Below are 19,463 nucleotides of genomic sequence, written 5' to 3'. Positions count from 1 at the left end.
ACCCAGGCGCCCCTAGAGTGACTTTAAATAAGTCATATCTCAAGGTGTGGATATGCATTAGAATAGATTGATGTGAAGCAGGACCTATTTTGGTGACCTTAAGCTTTGTCCTTGAATAGTCTTGTTTATTAAATTATCTCGAAATACTAACAGTGTATTTCTAATGATACAGGTGTCATTAGCAACTGAAAAAGCATCTCTGTTGTATACATGTGTTCTAAACTTAGTAATTGTATATAGGCAGCTATGATTCCTATGAATAATGGTTTTTGATTCTTTTCTCAGGTATTTATGTTGGTAGCAATTTTCATAAAGGCAAGCGCATTAAAAGATAGAGGATTTGTTGTAATTAACTATTCCTGTTTTCTTTTAGAGTAAGTAAAATCAGGTCTGCCTTAATAATGAATTTTCTTCTTCTCAGGAGTATCCTACTTGTTCATTAAAGCTGCTTTTCTTATTCTTCGACTATAGTTTGATAGATTTGTTTCAGTGCTCTAATGTCAGCATATTGTCTAATTAAATACTGACCATATAAGGTGGTAAAATACCAAAAAAAAGGCTTATTTATCATTTCGCCTTATGTAACATGCAGGTCAGCAAGAAGCTAGAATCCTCCTTTCATGTTTTTCCAAAGCTTTTTATTTTACCAAAAAAAATGTATGAGATTCTCACTGTTTCAATTTGAATAGCCTTATTTCAGTGTTATAGCAGAAGTTTTCACACAACCGTTTTTATCTGAGGTGATGTGTGGTGACTGCCTTCATCAGACATCCGCTGCTTACCTGCCATGGACAAGGCAGAGTTTTCAGTTTTAGATACATTTTCTAACCTGGCTACCTACTGAAACAGCCTGTCACTACGTTAAGTTACCTGTTATTTTAAATGAAATACGGTGTCTGGATCCCCACCGTGGAGGTTTTGTGTGCACGCGTGCATCGTGTGCGGGCATGTGGCGGTGGCACTGGTGGCCAGGGCAGAGGCCAGGAGGCTCCCTCCGTCTGGCATGTGCCAGTCACTCGACCATGGGCTCCCTTGGGAACCATTGTTATAAGGAAAGTACGAATGTGTAAGGTAGATTTTTGCCTTTAGGGATTTTAAATATCAAGAGAAAGACACAGGCATATACTCCAAAATGATTACACCTGGAAAGTGATATGAATAGGAAGGTGTGGCAAATATTTTTCTTAATTTCATGTACCTCCTTAGCGTCAAGTTACGCTTCTCATGAATTATTTTTCTTCAGTAGCTTCTGCGCATTTTCTTTAAGTACTTTTAAAGCTACCTCTCTAATGCCTCTCTAATATGAATATTCAAAATTCGAGATACTTGTGGTTTGGAACCTCTTTAAACTACAGAAAGCTAAGGTACGGCTATTATTTATAATCTTCCTGTGAAACCCAGCAGGTGATGAGACTCAGGACCACAAGCATCAGGAGACTGATGTCAGCGTCTCTGTCTCTCTCACTGGATTTGTCAGCTTCATTGGTACTGTCAGAGGCCGTGTGACTCCTCCTGGGGATAAAAAAAAGAAGCATTAGATGGAGGACAAGAAACCTATCAGCAGCCCTTTGTGTCCATTGTGAACTAGACCATGGTCTAGTTCAGGCTATGCTGGTCTCCAGATTTTCTGGGTATTAGAAGTTTGATCTTTATTGTGTTTCTACTTGATGTTTCAAATGTAGTGACCAAGGTATTCTCTTTCCTTTTAATGTTGAATGATTTAACAGTACCTTGAAAACTATATCAAAGCATAGCTTTTAGTTTTGCTGAACTTAACAGTGGAGATTTTGTTAAATTCTCTCATATCTTAAGATAATGATCTTACGGTCTTTTTAAAAACAGATGATTGATTGATTTCGCCGTTCATTTCAGGAAACTTAAAATGTGAAGCTGTTATTGCCGATGTCCTAGATAAAGGATCTGGTTTAGTAATTCTTATGGATGGTAAGTCACTTTTAATTCTTACAATAATATTGTTAGATTGACAGGCCTTGTGTGTGTCATGTGGTGCTTCACCATAGAAACTGATCGGTACGTTCACGTTCATCTTCCAGTTTTCGAGAAACCAAGATAACGATCAGCGTTCTAAAAATTTTATAAGCTCTCATGAAATAAGCGAGGATGAGGCAAAGGAGCAGGTTAGGGTAGCGGTGGGAAGAGTGGGGCATTTCAGGGGATTTGAGACCACATGACAAGAGCACAGAGGTGCAAACTGTGGCTGGTACAGAGAATGTAGTGGCGGACTGGTGTTTGGACTTGGCAGGAAGGAACACATCGACAACCATCACTGGATAATTAGTATTGTAGATACTCTTGTCTTTGTTCGCTCTTTGGAACTTAGAACGTATTTGGCTCTCAATCATTTTCATGAATGGTGGTTAAGTTCCTAATGTTGTGCATTCAAGCCTCTTGAACTCAAATGTGGTTTAAACACCACAGCCATATTTTATTTGCAGTGGGAAAAAAAAGGTTATAGTAGTTTAGTAAAGGTTGACATACTACTAATTAAACATCAGCTCAAGATACATTGCTTAAAATTTATTTATTCTGAACTTTAAGAAGAAATAGATATTGAGGCACCTGGGTGCTCAGTTGGTTAAGCATCTGTTTGACTCTTGATTTCAGCTCAGGTCATGATCTCATGGTTTGTGAGATCGAGCACCACATTAGGCTCTATGCTGACAACAGAGTCTGCTTGGTTCTCTCTTTGCCTCTCCCTCTGCCCCTCCCCTGCTCATACTCACTCTCTCTCTCTCTCTCTCTCTCTCTCTCAAGATAAATAAATAAACTTAAAAATTTTTTAAAAAAAGAAGAAATAGATCTTTATTGTCAAAAATTTTGGAAATAAATTAGAGTGGGAAATATGATATTGTCTGATAGTTGGAATATAGGCTTCATCATCTTTGTTCTAAATACACGGAAGGTCATACTGTATATGCTGTGTAGGAACTTGCCTTGTTTTTACTACATAATATGTTGAGAACATTTTTGATGCTCTTAAATATTCTCCTACTACATTATTTCTGTCAGCTCATAGTATTTCATAGTATGTCTGTTTTTTTCCTCTTTCTGTCTTTCTTGTCTTCCTCTTCTTCCTTCTCCCCTTTCTGTTTTAGATTTATATTTTTTTATTTAAAAAATTTTTTTTAATGTTTATTTATTTTAGAGACAGAGAGAGCACAAGTGGGGTCAGGGCAGAGAGAGAGGGAGACAGAATCTGAAACAGGCTCCAGGCTCTGAGTTGTCAGCACAGAACCCGACCAAGGATTCAAACCCATGAACCATGGGGTCATGATCTCATGACCTAAGCTGAAATTGGACACTCAACTGATTGAGCCACCCAGATGCCCCATGTTTTAGATTTTTGCGTTTGTTTGTCATTCCAGAAGTTGGCCAACATTTGGCTGCAACTATCCTAGTTTTCTTTTTTCTTTTTTTTATTATTATTTTTAAAGTTTATTTTGAGAGAGAGAGAGAGAGGGTATCAGAATTGGGGGAAGGGCACAGAGAGATCAAGAGAGAGAGAGAGAGAGAGAGAGAGAATCCCAAGCAGGATCCACGTTGTCAGTACAGAGCCTGACATGGGGCTCAATCCCACAAACTGCGAGATCATGACCCAAGCCAAAATTTAGAGTCAGGCGCTTAACCAACTGAGCTACCCAGGCACCCCTCTCCCAGTTTTCTTTTACTCTTCTTCCTGAGCTACCAGACATGTGACATACCTCAGAACAAAGTTTCTGCAGTAACCTTAACTTTCATTTTTACTATTTTCTCTTGACCCACTCCATTTAGTTAACTACAGCTTGATATTGGGTAATAATGTATTAGAATTTGTACGCAAAGTGCAAATGAAATCAGATATCCAATTTCCTGCGTAATACAGTTAAAAATCTTATTTTAATACAAATTGCCATGACCTTCCTTATTTTTTGTTATAATTAGATTTTTTTCTTTTGTGTGCAGTTCAAAGTCATATTTCTAATTTTCTAGAGCTGGAGATAGAGTTCTCACACCCTCACTAGGAAGTTAGTAGAAAGAGGGACAGCTGTCCTACATTCATTCATTATTTGCTTACTCATTCACTAACTCGTATCATTTATTCATTACTCATTAATTAAAAAAAAGGTTTTTTTATTAGTGTTCTTTATTTTTGAGAGAGAGAGAGAGACAGAGTGCGTGTGAGGGAGGGGCAGAGAGAGAGGGAGACAACAGAATCCGAAGCAGGCTCCAGGCTCCGAGCTGTCAGCACAGAACCCGACGCGGGACCCAAACTCACGAACTGTGAGATCAAGACCTGAGCCGAAGTCAATTGCTCAACCGACTGAGCCACCCAGGCGCCCCTCATTACTCATTAATTTAATAAATATTGGTTAGGTGCTTTTTCTGTCCTAGGTACAATTCTGATTGCTAGGAATATAATGGTGAGCAAGACCCATGATTCTGTCCTCCTGAAGCTTATACCTTGATCTTCACTTCTTCTTTTGTATTTCAGGTTCTTTTTTTTTTCAAGTATTTTTTTTTAAATTTTAGATTTATTTATTTATTTTGAGAGAAAGAGAGATAGAGAAAGAGAAAGAAAGTGAGAGCAGGGGAGGGGCAGAGAGAGAGGGAGAGGGCGAATTACAAGCAGGTTCCGCACTGTCAGCACAGAGCCTGATTGTGGGGCTTGAACTCAGGAACTGTGAGATCGTGACTTTAGTGGAAATCAAGTGTCGGATGCTTAACCAACTGAGCCACCCAGGCGCCCCTCTTTTTTTTTCTTTTTGTTAGTGTGTGTGTGTTTGTTTGTTTATTTTGAGACAGAGAGTTCGAGCAGGGGAGGGGCGTCTGAGCCACCCAGGAACCCCTCCAGGCTCTTTTTGAGTCCTTTGGCAGAATGTTGGAATGTTTGAGAGTGTTGGATACCTGCACTGTATAGTGGGATTTTGTGAAATGTTTGAGATGGAGAGAGTTAAGATAGGATAGGCAGTTGGGGAGATTGAAGAAGAGGAGAGAGAAATTGCTGTTTCACAGTCAAGAGAGGGTATGTGAAGGTCCTCTTCACTCTGCCTTCTAGAGACCGGTAGTGAAGAAATTGAAAGATGCTTTATAAACCAAACTTGGGCATCTTTAAGTTCTCAGACCTTCTAGTGACTACTTTTTGTTTTTGAAACTTTTAAAGGAATTGCTGATCATGTCTTGGTTAACTGGTTATGTCTTTTGATAATAACTTCCTTTATTTTTTCTTTCATTTGCTTTTCAGTCTATTCTTATTTTGAGAAGGAACTTATATGTTACAATCAGTTCTCTCTCTTCCTCGTTGGCTGTGGAGGCATTGGTGGAAAACGGACGTCAGACAAAGTCAAGGTAGGCTATTATAAGCTTTATAAGCAAAATATATGGGTATGTAAGTATCTGTATGTATATTTTGAACTTATCATATTACCATAGGTGTGATTTAACAGAGTAGATCCTCAGTAATTCACACTTCTTTGAATCAGAGTATCTTTGAATTGATTGAAAGAGCTACGTATGTTTGCATATTTTAATATATAACACGTATTTGTAGAGGAGTCTGGCTGACATAAGTGTAATGTACCTGAGATAATTATGGGAACGTTTTTACTTTCTTCTACAGACTTTGCATCACCCAGAAGTCTTTAGGAAAACCTAACACATGCGAGTGATCCTTGTATAAAATAAAATCTTTATTCATTAAATGACTTAAGGACTTGTCTTGTGTAAGACGATTCTAGTTACTCTTTAGTTCTCAAATTCTACCTAAAAACATTTTTTTTTCTAAAAATATTTTATAACTTGGACATTACTTTTCGTTTAACCTGGCCTTTACTTCCGATTTATTTGAGGTAATGAGATTATAATGTCGTAAACATTCTGGATAAATGAAGTACGCTTAAAGCAGTATTGAGAAACTGCTTCTGGAATGATGGTGTGAGGAGTCCCCTGGACCCTCTCCCCATTGAGTCAGCCATAACATCATAATGGGTGAAAGTTAAAACAAAAAGAAAACCATTTAAAGTGTCTGGAGATTGTCCTCAGGGCATATAGCAAATTAGGAAATATTTATTCAAGGAAGTCTTTATCTTGGTAAGACCATTGAGAATCTGTGGCATTTGAGCCACGGCTTTCTCCTTTTTCCCCTCATCGCTGGGCTCAGCATAATGGCAGTTCCACTCTAGGCATGTGTAGCCCAAGCACAGGATCCCTTGTCCCTGCTCCCAGAGCAGGCTGTCCTCCCAGCAAGAGCAGGTCACCAGCTTTTCTATGCTTCCCACAGCCCCCAGCTTGTGTTGTTGAAGCTCTGTTCCAGGTAGAAGTGGCTAAGAGTTATAGCATTCTCGTTCTCTACCCGGCCTCCACATGTAGAGTGGAAACTCTGCTCCACACATGGTAGGTTGAGAAGACTGAAGGACCCAATCCCTCTTGCCCCCACTTGCCCACAGGGTGAGGAAAGCTGAGGAGGCCAGAAGCTATTACCCCAGCCCAGCACAACTTCTTGTAGAGTGAGGATGTCACTTGGAGATGAGTGGGCCACTATCCTTGCCCCTACTTCTGCAGTGGAGGAGAGTTTTCACCCAGGCACTGAGGCAGCCTGTAATAATAGAGATCTCTGAAGCTCATCCCAAGGAATAGAGTAGTTGAAAGTTCAAAGGTAAGGGTGCCCACAGATATTAAGTTACTTTAGATTAACAACCAAGAGGAACCTTGTAGCTCCATGAGAACAATAAGCTAACAACCAGCCCAGCTAGAAGTTTTCTAGAGAGAACCATGGAAAGAGAGAGCTAAGAAGAGCCCTCATGGGATCATGACAAAAACTGGCCTGACTTTAATTGGATCAGACTGTAGAGTGATTTATGCCCCAGGGCATTATTGAAAGTAATAGAGCAATCATCTGGCGATTAGTAGAGCCTAATGGTTGGGTATGATACCAAATGAGGCAGACACTTGAGCAGAGAGGTCAGGGAGAGAGAGTCACAGAGAACCCTGGTAAACCCACTGTTATCCCTGGGTACCTGACTGTGTTCTTGCCCAAGGCTATACCTCTGAGGAGCCACACCAGAAGTTGCTCACTATTGGGGAAATAGATTTAGCTGAAATAATCTAGCCAAGGCACCACACAAATAAACAAATTAACAATAACCACAAGCCTGTCACAGGGAAAGGAGGTCAATATCCTGAATTGTGTACTAGGTTATCTAAAATGTCTAGTCATCAACAAAAAATTACAAGACATGCAAGAAACAGGAGCACATGACCCATAGACAGGAAAATAAAACCAGAACAAAACAGGCAATAGAAACTGCCTTTGAGAGGACTTTGTAGACAGAGACTTCAAAGCAGCTCTTCTAAATGTGTTCACAGAACCAAAGGAAAGCACGCTTAAAGAAGTAAAGTACGATGACAGTGACTCATCAAGTAGAGAAAATCAACAAATAGAAATTATGTTGAAGAACCAAATAGAAGTTTTGGAGCTGAGATTACAATAAGGGAAATGAAGAATTTTCTAGAGCACTCAATAGTGGATTTGAACTGGCAGAAGAAAGAATCAAAAAGCCTGAAGATCTTTCTCTCTGTCTTTCTCTCTGTCTGTCTGTCTATCTATCTATCTATCTATCTATCTATCTATCTATCTATCTATCTCCAGAGACAAAAAAAGATGAAAAGAAAAAGAAGTCTTAGTGAAATGTGGGGTACCTTAAGTATAGCAAGATGCATGTAATGGAAAGACCAGAAGGAGAGGAGAGAGAGAGAGAAATAGAAAAAATAATTGAAGGAATGATGGTTTTGATGAAGAACATTAATCTACATATGCAAGAATCTGAACCAACTCCAAATAGGATATAGATGCAAAGAGACCCGCACTGTTAGTAAAAAGTACATTTAAAGATTAAATCAATGTAGGTGTGAATTGTTTGTCTAGTTCTTATAGTTATTATCACCTTTTGCACTGGGAAAAGGGTCTTTACCTCTTTCTCCTTGGTGGCCCAGGGAATGGATCTGGTTGTATAATTCCTTTCGTTAAACAGGGTCATTTCAGGGAAATCACAGCATAGATGAGGCTAGCAGTTATGAGATTTTAAATGTTATCTCCTGAACAGAAATTATTTTTAAAAACATTTTATCTAACTTGCAGATTTTGTTATGCTGAAACATGGTTGTTCATCAGATACTAATCTGAGTAAAGAGAGTACCAATTACTTTGTTAGTATTTAACCTGTGATGTTTTTTGGTTTCAGGAAGCTGTAGCCGTGCCTAATAGACCTCCTGATGCTGTACTTACAGATGTCACCTCACTTAATCAGGTGAGATTGTGCTTTTTGAAAAGCGATAAAGCCACCTGACTGCTGGCTCTTGAATATATAACTCTGATATCCTATAGTTTTGTGAGTCCAAACGTAGGGCTTTGTCCTTGAACATGATAAAGATTAAGGGTATATTTCCATAGTTGTAATCTGGTCTTTCTACATTTTTGCTCATCAGATTTTTTTCTCCACCATAAATCAAAAGAAAATATAGAAAGACTTTTCACATGTCACCTCAGGAAGCATCCTGCTTTGCTGGGCAGTGCTTAAAGACACTGCCTAACTTAGTAGTGAAGAATTTCATTCAACCCCTAGTGAGCAGGAGGAGAAGAATTAAAAGGCAAATTTTGGTCACCCTTTCCTCTTTCAGGAAAGAAAGTTGAGCTACTTTGCTTGGAAACAGATTATTATTATTATTTTTTTAATTCTTTTTTAATGTTTATTTTTGAGAGAGAGAGAGAGAGAGAGAGAGAGAGAGAGAGCAAGCATGAGTAGGGGAGGGGCACAGAGAAAGGGAGACCAAGAATCTGAAGCAGGATCCAGGTTGTGAGCTGTCAGCACAGAGCCTGATGTGGGGCTCAAACTCACAGACTGTGGGATTGTGACCTGAGTCAAAGTCAGACGCTTAATCGACTGAGCCACCCAGGCACCCCGGAAACAGATTATTTTATGCCAGCTTTAGTAGATAGGCAAAATAAAGCATCTTAGGAGGGGTAGGTGATTTAATGTCTTTTTTTGGGCATAAATAATTTGTTTTCTGATGGAGGAGATAAAATGCCCTATCAGTTGACAAATTTTTTGAGCATGCAGACATTTATTTAAGAAACAGAAGGTAACCATAAAGATGAGAAAAGCCACTTTGTGTTTGAGAGTCCCCAAAGATTCTTCCCCACAGTGGCCAGAGGAGTAACCATGCAGATACAGAACGAAAACATAAAGCTCTGAAGATACACTGTGAGGGAGCTACTGTAATGACAGCAAATTATTTATAAAGTATATGTGGTTTTTGATACTAACTTTGATATGCTTGATATGAGAACTTATGCAGGATTTCTGTTTGCTGGCAAACAGAAATATAATTTCACGAGCCAGAAAGAATTAAGATTGGTACATATTTAATTATATTTTTCTCCTGTGCTTGTATAACCAGGTGATGGAAAGAAGAACACTTTTTTCCAGAGATTAGTTTTTGCCTCTAAATGTTTTTCCCATCCCTGTTTCTTATCAGTTTCTTATGCGTGCACTCATATTTGTGTTTAATTAAAGTTTCATAGTGAAATTAATTTTATTAAGGCACTAGAAAGAACAGAAAAGGACTTCGTGGTTTCATGGTTCACAAAACCCCACAGTGCTCCCTTATTATTCTGGAGTTACTGAAATGATGAAAGGTATCTGCTGTAGATAAGAAAAGCTGAATAGTTTGCAAGGCTTGAATTTCTACACACAGTAAGTAGAGAGACTTTTTTTTCTTTTCCTCTTTTTCAGAGTAGAACTTTTCATTTATTTTCAGCAGAGTTCTCTTTTGCTGTGTGACAAAGGGCAGTTTTTAAGTTAGCAAATTTTTTTTTATTAAAAAAATTTTTTTTTATTAAAAAAAATTTTTTTTAACATTTATTTATTATAGAGAGACACAGAGAGAGCATGAACATGGGAGGAGCAGAGAGAGGAGGAGACACAGAATCTGAAGGAGGCTCCAGGCTCTGAGCTGTTAGCGCAGAGCCCGACGCAGAGCTAGAACTCATGAACTGCAAGATCATGACCTGAGCCAAAGTTGGACTCCTAACCGACTGAGCCACCTGGGCGATTCTAGTTAACAAATATTTTTTGTATAAATAATGGGCACCTGTCATTTGACAGAGCATTTTAGTCTCATGTGGTCATTTGAAAATCTCACGAGGGGCGCCTGGGTGGCTCAGTCAGTTGAGTGTCTGACTTTGGCTCAGGTCATGATCTCATGGTTCATGAGTTCGAGCCCCACATCAGGCTCTGTGTTGACAGCTTGGAGCCTGGAGCCTGCTTCGGATTCTCTGTCTCGCTCTCTCTCTGCCCCTCCCCTGCTCATGCTCTGTCTCTCTCTGTCTCAAAAATAAATAAAACATGAAGAAAAATTAAAAAAAAAAAAAAAAAAAAAAGAAAATCTCACAAAAGCCACCGTTTGTTCAAAAACCATTTTTCATTAAACTTTGCATAAATTTCAGGGGCTTTATGGGCTGTTTTAAACTGAATCTGAGCTATGTAGGAGACATATAGATCAAGTGGAAAAACTGATGTGTCATCAAGGAGCTGAAAGACACTCAAATACTCAAGATGTAAATGTCAAAATAACTAGGGCACCTCTTCCAAACTGTGAGTGATTAAACACGGGCTTTGAATTGCTGAGCAAGTGCTGTGGACATTCACAGTGGGGATACTCACAGGGAATGATGTTCAGCAGGCTTTGGTAGGAAAGATGGAACTTAGCTGAACCAAAATGGCGTGTAGATACTCTCTCTTTACCAGAGACGTAGGGCTTGCAGTTTGGCCGGAAAGAGGATAAGACGTCATGATAGCTGACTGTAAGAGAAGAGAAGAGCATGATGGCGTAGAAAGAGTAAAAACTGGAGTAGCCACATGACAGAGAAGTGGGAGATGGTCATGGATGGGCAGATCTTGAAGGAGTGGAAATGAAAAAATTACGCTGTTATAGTGTCAACTGTATGATAGGTTTTAAATTAAGTCAGTAACTTTTCAATCACTGAGGAAGTGGGCAACCGTAGTTTTAGTTGTACTGAGATCACTTCTGGGGTGGTCTGTTTATCATGTCCTTAGGGGAATTTCTTCATCTTCAAACTTATGAAGTTGTAAGTGTCCTTTGAGTGTTTTACAATTAATAAATAAAAAATTCATCCTTAGTAATCTAGAAAGGCCAAAGAATAAATAGATGTTAGATGTCAGGCTTTACAGTTGGGGGAAGAATGAAAAAAGTATCTCTAGTTTCCCAGATAGTTATTTTATACCACTTATTCCAACAGGATTTTAGCTACTCTCATTTTTTTTAATTAATTAATTTATTTTGAGAGAGAGAGAGCAAGCGGGGAAGAGGCAGCGAGAGGGAGAGACAGAATCCTGGAGTGGGGCTCGAACTCACAAACAGTGAGATCATTCGCTGAGCCAAGATCGATAGTTGGGTGCTCAACCAGTTGAGCCACTCAGGTGCCCCACTACTGTCATTATTAAATAAAGTTAGTCTTTGGCATATTAGTTATATCATCCATTAAAACATTTTTTATTACATTTCGAGGTGTATTATAAGTACTACTTTTTTTTTTTTTTTTTTTTTTTTTTTTAATGACTGTGGATTGACTGGGTGTTCCTTCTGCCTTAGCTTGTGTAGCTATTCTCAGATGGTGGCTGGGTAGGGCTGGGAGGCCAAAGATACCATCTTTGCTAAGTTTAGGGGCTTCTTGCTGACGTTTGGCTGGAGTGCCTCTAAACTTCTCCACAAGGCCTCTTTCTTCATGTGATGTCTCCTCTTCCAGGGCCTTTCTGTATGGTCCTCAAGGGGACTGACCTGTGTTTAGATTTCTGGAGCTCTTTTCTGTGTAGCTTCTTCTTCTTCTTCAGTATGTACAGATTCTAGCTGCATAGACTCCTGGAACTCTGATCTCTATCTCTTTGACTCACTGAGACTGTTTTGCTGTGTTTGGATTTCCTTTCTTGCCCCACAGTCTGAAAAGTGCTGTCAGAGAGCTGTGGCTCTTGTTTGTGTCTCTTCTATCAAGTCTTAATCCCATACTGCTTACTGTGTAACATCTAAGAGCAGTGCCTCCCTCTCTGCCTTAAAATTTTTTTGCTAGTTGTTGGCAGTGGAAGAGTACTCTCTCATGGCCAGAAGTAGAAATCATAAACCTTTTCCTATGCCCTTGGTATAAACCTTTTATGGTTTTTACCATAAAATAGTAGTTTCTCATTTTCTCACTTGTTACCATATGGTTTTTCAGTATTTATCATTGTCTCTGTTTTTTACTTGTTTCCTGTATTACAGTTAAAGAGCCTATTTTATTTTCTTGTTTCTCTCTCCTTTATTCTCATCTTTTGATATGCATTAATTTTACTTTTTTGGAGCATTTAACATTTGTATATTCTTTGTGTATTCTCTTCCCCATCTTCATTTTAGTGTTAGATTTGCGACTGATTGTATCAGTCGTTTTGCCAAACCTTCCCCCAACACCTCCTGGTTGGATAAAGCCCCTCCTGTGGTAGGTGCCCCAAGAAGCGCTCATGTATATAGTGTTTCTTTGGTTCCTGTGTATTTAAAACTATTTTTCTATACCCTGCATACTTGAAGAACAACTTGGCTGGATATGAAATCTTGAGTTTCTTAAAAATGGTGCTCCATGGACCTTGCTTTGAATGTGGCTTTTGAACACTCTGATGACAGTCTTTTTATCTTTCTCCAGGTTTCTTGGTCTTTATTCTTTAGGCCCTTAGAGTTGTTCTTTATCTTTTTTCTTTACCTTTAAAGTCAAGTAGTTTTACTAGGCTGGGTCTCAGTGTTGCCCGTTCCTGGCCATTGACCCTATGTCACTAGTGGTCCTTTTTAATAGGTATATTTAGATAGTAAAATTTTTTTAAAATTAAAAAAAAAAAATTTTTAATGTTTATTTTATTTTATTTTATTTTTTATTTTTGAGAGAGAGAGAGACAGAGACAGAGTTCAAGCAGGGGAATGGCAGAGAAAGAGGGAGACACAGAATCTGAAGCAGGCTCCAGGCTCTGAGTTGTCAGCACAGCTGACAATGTCATGAATCACGAGATCACAACCTGAGCCGAAGTCAGATGCTTAACAGACTGAGCCACCCAGGCGCCCCTAGGATTATAATTTTAAATAGTAGTTCTCATTCATTTTTCTGTTTTTCTTCTTCAAATACTTAAGTTATATATGCATTGGATCTTTTTTCTGTCTTATTGTAGCCACTTTGTAGCTTTTTTTTTTACTTCTTTCTTGGTTTTGTTTCCTTTTTTTTCTCTCTTTCTTTTCTTTTTTTTTTTTTAAGTTTATTTATTTGTTTTGAGAGAGAGAGAGCACAAGGAGCAGGGGAGAGGCAGAGAGAGAGGAAGAGAGAAAATCCCAGGCAGGCTTCATGTTGTCAGTGCAGAACCTGATGTGGGGCTCAGTCTCGTGAACCGTGAGATCATGATCTGAGCTGAGATAAAGAGTTGGACAGTTAACCAGCTGAGCCCCTCAGGTGCCCCTCTTGGTCTCATTTCTGTTCTCTTGTTTTTTTTTCTCTCCTTTTCTTCTGTGACCCTTATTAAATTTTTATTTGAATATGTTTTCCTCAAGGCATCTTATAATTTAGTCTTCATTTCCGATAGGATTTCCCCCCCTTCCTTTTCTTTCTAGAGTTTAATTATATCTTATTTCATTCCTTCATGTTTGTTGTCTGTTGATGTTGTTCTTAGTTTTTGAATTTTAAATTCATGGTGTTTCTTTCGTATCCCCAAATGCTTGAATGTTGTGTTACAGTTTTGTTCTGTTTGGTAGTTGGTTGTTTGGGGAGATTTCATTTATGGTAATGTTTTGGTTCTTGTTTCCTCTTTTAGTCTTAGAGTAGCTTCATATAGATGGAGATTACTTAAATGTATGCAGTTTGAGAGGAAGATTGGTAGTTTGTGATAGTTTACACAATTCTCTCATTATGAAATTCAAGATTGCCCTCTTCTGTCAGTGTGGCAAAGTGCATTTTTTTTTAGAGATGGCTTTTTTGGAGTGGGACGTTGTCGGGAGCTGTTTTATTCAAAACATTTTTTTAGTTCTCTTTATCTTAAATTTCCTCTCTTCTTTTTTCCTACATTATCCAGTCTTCAAAAGGGACATTGTTTTTTTTTAACCCTCTTCTCCCTTAGAAATGTGGCCAGTCTGGACTGCGACTTGGAGGCTGATACATTCTTAATTCTTCTCTTTGTAGTCAGTGCTCTTATCTTCGAGGATTCTTCTCAGTACTTTTTTCTCTTAAGGTGGTCTTTCTAGAAGTGACTTTTCTTTTCTTCCTCTCTCTTCCATGCGCTGTTTCCGCGCTCCCCTCTCTACCCCCACCACTCTACAGTAGCTTGGAGAGGGTGCGGGAGATCGGTGTTCATTTTTGTGTTTATAGCAATTTGAAGTGGGCAGTATTCTCTGTCTTTTGGTTACACTGTAGGCTTGGGATCTGTGTCATTTTATTCCTTTTGTTGATTGTAACCTTTTTTTGGAGCATGTGAGGATTTGGGAAGCACAAGTTCCTGATTTCTTTTATTTAGCATTTAGTTTAACTTAAAGATACAACTTTTTTTTTTTTTTTGGGACAGAGAGAGACAGAGCATGAACGGGGGAGGGGCAGAGAGAGGGAGACACAGAATCTGAAACAGGCTTCAGGCTCTGAGCCATCAGCCCAGAGCCCGACGCGGGGCTCGAACTCACGGACCGCGAGATCGTGACCTGGCTGAAGTCGGAGGCTTAACCGACTGCGCCACCCAGGCGCCCCAAAGATACAACTTTTTTTTTTTTTATAAATTTTTTTTTTCAACGTTTTTTTTTATTTATTTTTGGGACAGAGAAACAGAGCATGAATGGGGGAGGGGCAGAGAGAGAGGGAGACACAGCATCGGAAACAGGCTCCAGGCTCCGAGCCATCAGCCCAGAGCCTGACGCGGGGCTCGAACTCACGGACCGCGAGATCGTGACCTGGCTGAAGTCGGAGGCTTAACCGACTGCGCCACCCAGGCGCCCCAAAGATACAACTTTTAAAAATAAAATTAAGGACTAATTTACTCATATGTAGAAGATACTCCCACTGACATGTAATACACGGGCAAGGTAATTTATAGCTGATTTTCTAAGTTCTGTGTATACGTGTTTGCAAGCTTTAATGACTTTTCTATCGAGGCAGAGATGTAACAAAAGAAGCTTTTAACTCTCCTTCTGAAACTTAAAATATGAATGTCCCTCAAGATATTCAGAAAGTAAGCCTTGAACACAGTGTTCCTTATTATTTGGAGAATGGTTATTTTGCTTTATGATTGAATTTCATCGAACCTCCAATTACTTGACTTTAGTCATGTCTCATGATGGCTCTTTTTTTGTCTTTGCTTTCTCTGCCATCTGTAGGAAGCAATGCTATCATTGAAAGAATATGAAAATTCTCAGGGCGCCTGGATGGCTCAGTCGGTTAAGTGTCTCACTTCAACTCAGGCCATGATCTCGTGGTTCATGAGTTCAAGCCCCGCATCAGGCTCTGTGCTGACAGCTTGGAGCCTGGAGCCTGCTTCAAATTCTGTGTCTTCCCCTCTCTCTGCCCCTACCCCACTCACGCTCTCTCTCTCTCTTTCTCAAAAATAAATAAACATTAAAGAAAAAAGGAAAGAATATGAAAATTCTCATATTCCTTTAAGAAGATTTCTTTAGGAGAATTGGTTTTTGTTTTTTTTTTTTTTGTTTTTTTGTTTTTTTTTTTTCCATTTATAGGAATGATCTCTGTGGGATAAGAATACTGGTACTAATCTTAAAATTTGACTGTCCTACTTTTGTGCACTACAACTGCAGTAGGTGACTGACATTAGCCTCCTGGAACTGTCTCAAGTGACCTCAAGGAGAAATCAAAACCAGCAAGAACTGGAGAACCGGTTAAACAGAGACATGGAAGCAATATTTTTAAACAATCAGATATATAGAAACCTGATATATTTTTTTTTAAGTTTATTTACTTATTTTGAGAGAGGGACAGAGCGAGCAGGGGAGGGCCAGAGAGAGAGGGAGACAAAGCGGGCTCCACACCCAGCAGGGCTCGAACTCAAAAACTGCAAGATCATGACCTGAGCCGAAATCAGGAGTCGGTCACTTAATTGATTGAGCCACCCAGGCGCCCTGAAACCTAATGTATTAAGATGACCTAAGGGTCTTTCTTGTGTCTCTGTGGAAATCAGAAAACCTTAGTTTTGACATTCATAGCACATATATACCTTGGGATGCGCAAGCATTTGGAGAACTGCTTGCAAGCACACCTTCCCCCTTCCCCTGTGGCTGATGCGCTGCAGAGCAGAGCAGTTCTTCTGGGCAAATGGAAAGACTTTCCCAGGCTGGCATCCTCAGTAAGTCAACGAATAAAGCGTTTATTTACCTACCTACTTTGAGGTCGGCTTTCTTTCCGTTGACATACTGTTGCTAATACCTTTTAAAATAATAACAATAGCTCACATTTATTGAGGTATTAATATTTATCATGGGTTATGCTTTCTGAAAGGTTTATCAGGTGAGCAGATTGAAGCTCGGGGTGATAAAGGAAACTCGGCCATTAAAGGCAGAGCTGGTGTCAAAGCCCATGGTCTATCATGTGTTGGACAGTTTGCCTTTCAGACTCTGAAATGTATCTTTGTTTTCATTTGTATGCAACATAGTGATGTATATTTGCCTAGTATTTTCATTGTTTGTAAAGAGCTTTTCAAATATTGTCATTTAATCCTCCAACATATTATGTGGAATCTTGTAAGTCACCGCTGTAAGATAATTGTTGATCTGATTTAGTTATTCTTAGAAGGTAGTAGAAAGGGAATAATATTCGGCAATTGAGAAAATGAATAATTGATACAACTATTATATGGGGTGATGGAGAAGAGAAAGAGCTTATTAAAATTGTACAAAGCATATTAAAAAAGAAATGACATTTTCCTATGCATTATAGAAAATGTTGTTTTCTATTAATAAAATCTATTTAAAAAGAATAATCAATAATTAAAAAACCCAGTAATTAAGAAAGTCAGATATGCTGAAATGATTAGTCTTTTTTTTTTTTTAATTAAAAAAAAAATTTTATTTATTTTTGAGAGAGAGAGATACAGAGTGTGAGCAGGGGAGGGGCAGAGAGAGAGGGAGACACAGAATCCTAAGCGGGCTCCAGGCTCTGAGCTGTCAGCACAGAGCCTGACTTGGGGCTCAAACTCCCAAGCCATGAGATCATGACCTGAGCTGAAGTCAGCCGCCCAACCCACTGAGCCACCCAGGTGCCCCTGACATGATTAGTCTTTATGCAACATTTAGGTAGTCTTGGAAAGTCTAACATTGCAATCTATGAGAACAGGGAGAAGTATTGAGGCAGTACAAGAGGATCAAAATTAAATACAGATATATTAAATGCCTACTGTCTGCTATTTTGTGAATCTCTCCCCTTCTGAAAAGTACTTTCTAGTTTGAACAGTAAACAAGTTAAATGCTGGGAGCTCTGGTAACTTTTTTTCTATTGTTATCTGTATCTTTCTGCTCATCCTGCCTCATCTAAGTGAAGAAGTGATATGAAGGTCTGGGCCAAGCAGAAATTTAATCTTCATGGCAACCTGTCAGTCTATTTTGTTGCAGGAGAGCTAGTGCTCAGGACTTAGGGTACCAGGAGGATGGAAGTTTGTGGTAGTCTACAGGCTTCAACTGAAAGCACCCCATTAACTGGCCTAAATTATGCTTGGTTAGCAGAGGCTGTAAACATCTACCTTATCTTCACTGTGTGTATGTGTGTGTGTTTTTTTTAATGTTTATTTATATTTGAGACAGAGTGCGAGCAGGGGAGAGGCAGAGAGAGGGAGACACAATCTGAAATGCGCTCCAGGCTCCAAGCTGTCAGCACAGAGCCTGATGCGGGGTGTGAACTTGTGAACCATCACATCATGACCTGAGCCAAAGTCGGACACTTAACTGACTGAGCCACCCAGGCGCCCACCCTTTCATTGTGTTGTAATGAGAGTAGCCTGAGCCAAAGTCGGACACTTAACTGACTGAGCCACCCAGGCGCCCACCCTTTCATTGTGTTGTAATGAGAGTAGATTGATGGATTCCTTTCTGTGACTTGCTCCTCAGGCAGAGTTAACCATGGTTTTACCCAGGTGTAGTTCTTGGCCCCTTCCCATTACCCGACAGGTCCCCTCCTCCCCAGCTGATTCCAGTGGCAAGTGTTATAAAAAGCACTTGATTTACAGTTCATCTGTGTTAGAGATGGTTATTTTCTAAGTAGAGCTTCAATTGGGTATATTATATATTTCTTATACAAAAATTGAACATATTTCCTGTTTTTCTTTTAATGTATTTTCAGAAAGCACTGAGTGCTAGTTATTTTTATAATTCTTTCTCTGCAGGCTGCTTTGTACCGCCTCAGTGGCGACTGGAATCCCTTACACATTGATCCTAACTTCTCTAGTTTCGCTGGTGAGTTGCTCATAATGTGTACCAATGAAAACTAGTAGTTCCGTTATCTAAATAACACTTAGGGACATTGCTACTTAAGACAGGTAGTTTGAGTAGTATTTAAAAAAATTTTTTTTTAATGTTTATTTTTTAGGGAGGTGGGGGTGGGGCAAAGACAGAGGGAGACACAGAATCTGAAGCAGGCTCAAGACTCCGATCAGTCTGTTAGCACAGAGCCTGACGCAGAGCTCGAACTCACGAACCATGCCATCGTGACCTGAGCCGAAGTTGGACCCTTAACCAACTGAGCCACCCAGGCATCCCAGTTGTATTTAAAAAATAGCCTTCTCCTAATACATTTATGCTAAGGGTAGAGAAAGTAGGAAGTAGTGTTCAGGAGGTGGTGTGCTTGGAATTCATAATTCAGATTGTGGAGGAAGGCAGCTCCTAGTGCAGGGTTAGGATCTTATCATGTAGGTGGGTGTCGGAGTTATCCTGCTGGGCAAAGGACATTGGAGGAGAGAGGAAGAACTGAAAGGCTAGGAAAGGATCATCTGCATACCTGGATATTGAAATCAGCAGGAGTGATTTCATCGTCAGGACCACAGCCAAACAAAACAATTCTTTGTGTTCCCACATCTCTCACATTCCTTTCTTGATTCTTCTGTTTGTTTCATAGTTTTCTCCCTGGAAGTATTATTTATAAAATATTTTCCATGTTTCTTAAAATAGATGGTATTAATTCATCCTAATGCTGTTTTTTTTTGTTTTTTTGTTTTTTGAAGTTTTAATATTTATTTATTTTTGAGAGAGAAAGAGACAGAGCACAAGCAGGGGAGGGACAGAGAGAGAGGGACACACAGAACCTGAAGCAAGCTCCAGGCTCCAATCTGTCAACACAGAGCCTGCCGCAGGGCTGGAACTCACGAACCATCAGATCATGACCTGAGCTCAAGTCAGAGGCTTAACCAACT

The 19,463-nt window shown here is 39.4% G+C and overlaps 1 protein-coding gene across 2 annotated transcripts in view; it reads left to right on the top strand.

Annotated features, from left to right (window-relative positions):
- Nucleotides 1–19,463, top strand: part of HSD17B4 (hydroxysteroid 17-beta dehydrogenase 4) — an 89,517-nt gene that overhangs the window by 45,945 nt on the left and 24,109 nt on the right. For both annotated transcript variants that reach the window (XM_086705691.1, XM_086705698.1), the window contains exons 15-18: nucleotides 1,873–1,944; nucleotides 5,243–5,346; nucleotides 8,238–8,303; nucleotides 18,441–18,510. In XM_086705691.1, the coding sequence (XP_086561817.1) occupies nucleotides 1,873–1,944; nucleotides 5,243–5,346; nucleotides 8,238–8,303; nucleotides 18,441–18,510 (312 nt within the window). The remainder of the gene's footprint in view (nucleotides 1–1,872; nucleotides 1,945–5,242; nucleotides 5,347–8,237; nucleotides 8,304–18,440; nucleotides 18,511–19,463) is intronic.

Source organism: Puma concolor, chromosome A1 (genome assembly GCF_028749965.1).
Source record: "Puma concolor isolate L17-30 chromosome A1, mPumCon1.1.hap2, whole genome shotgun sequence".
Lineage (NCBI taxonomy): Eukaryota > Metazoa > Chordata > Mammalia > Carnivora > Felidae > Puma > Puma concolor.
The sequence above is the reverse complement of the archived record's forward strand: the minus strand, read 5'-3'. Positions and strand labels throughout refer to the sequence as shown.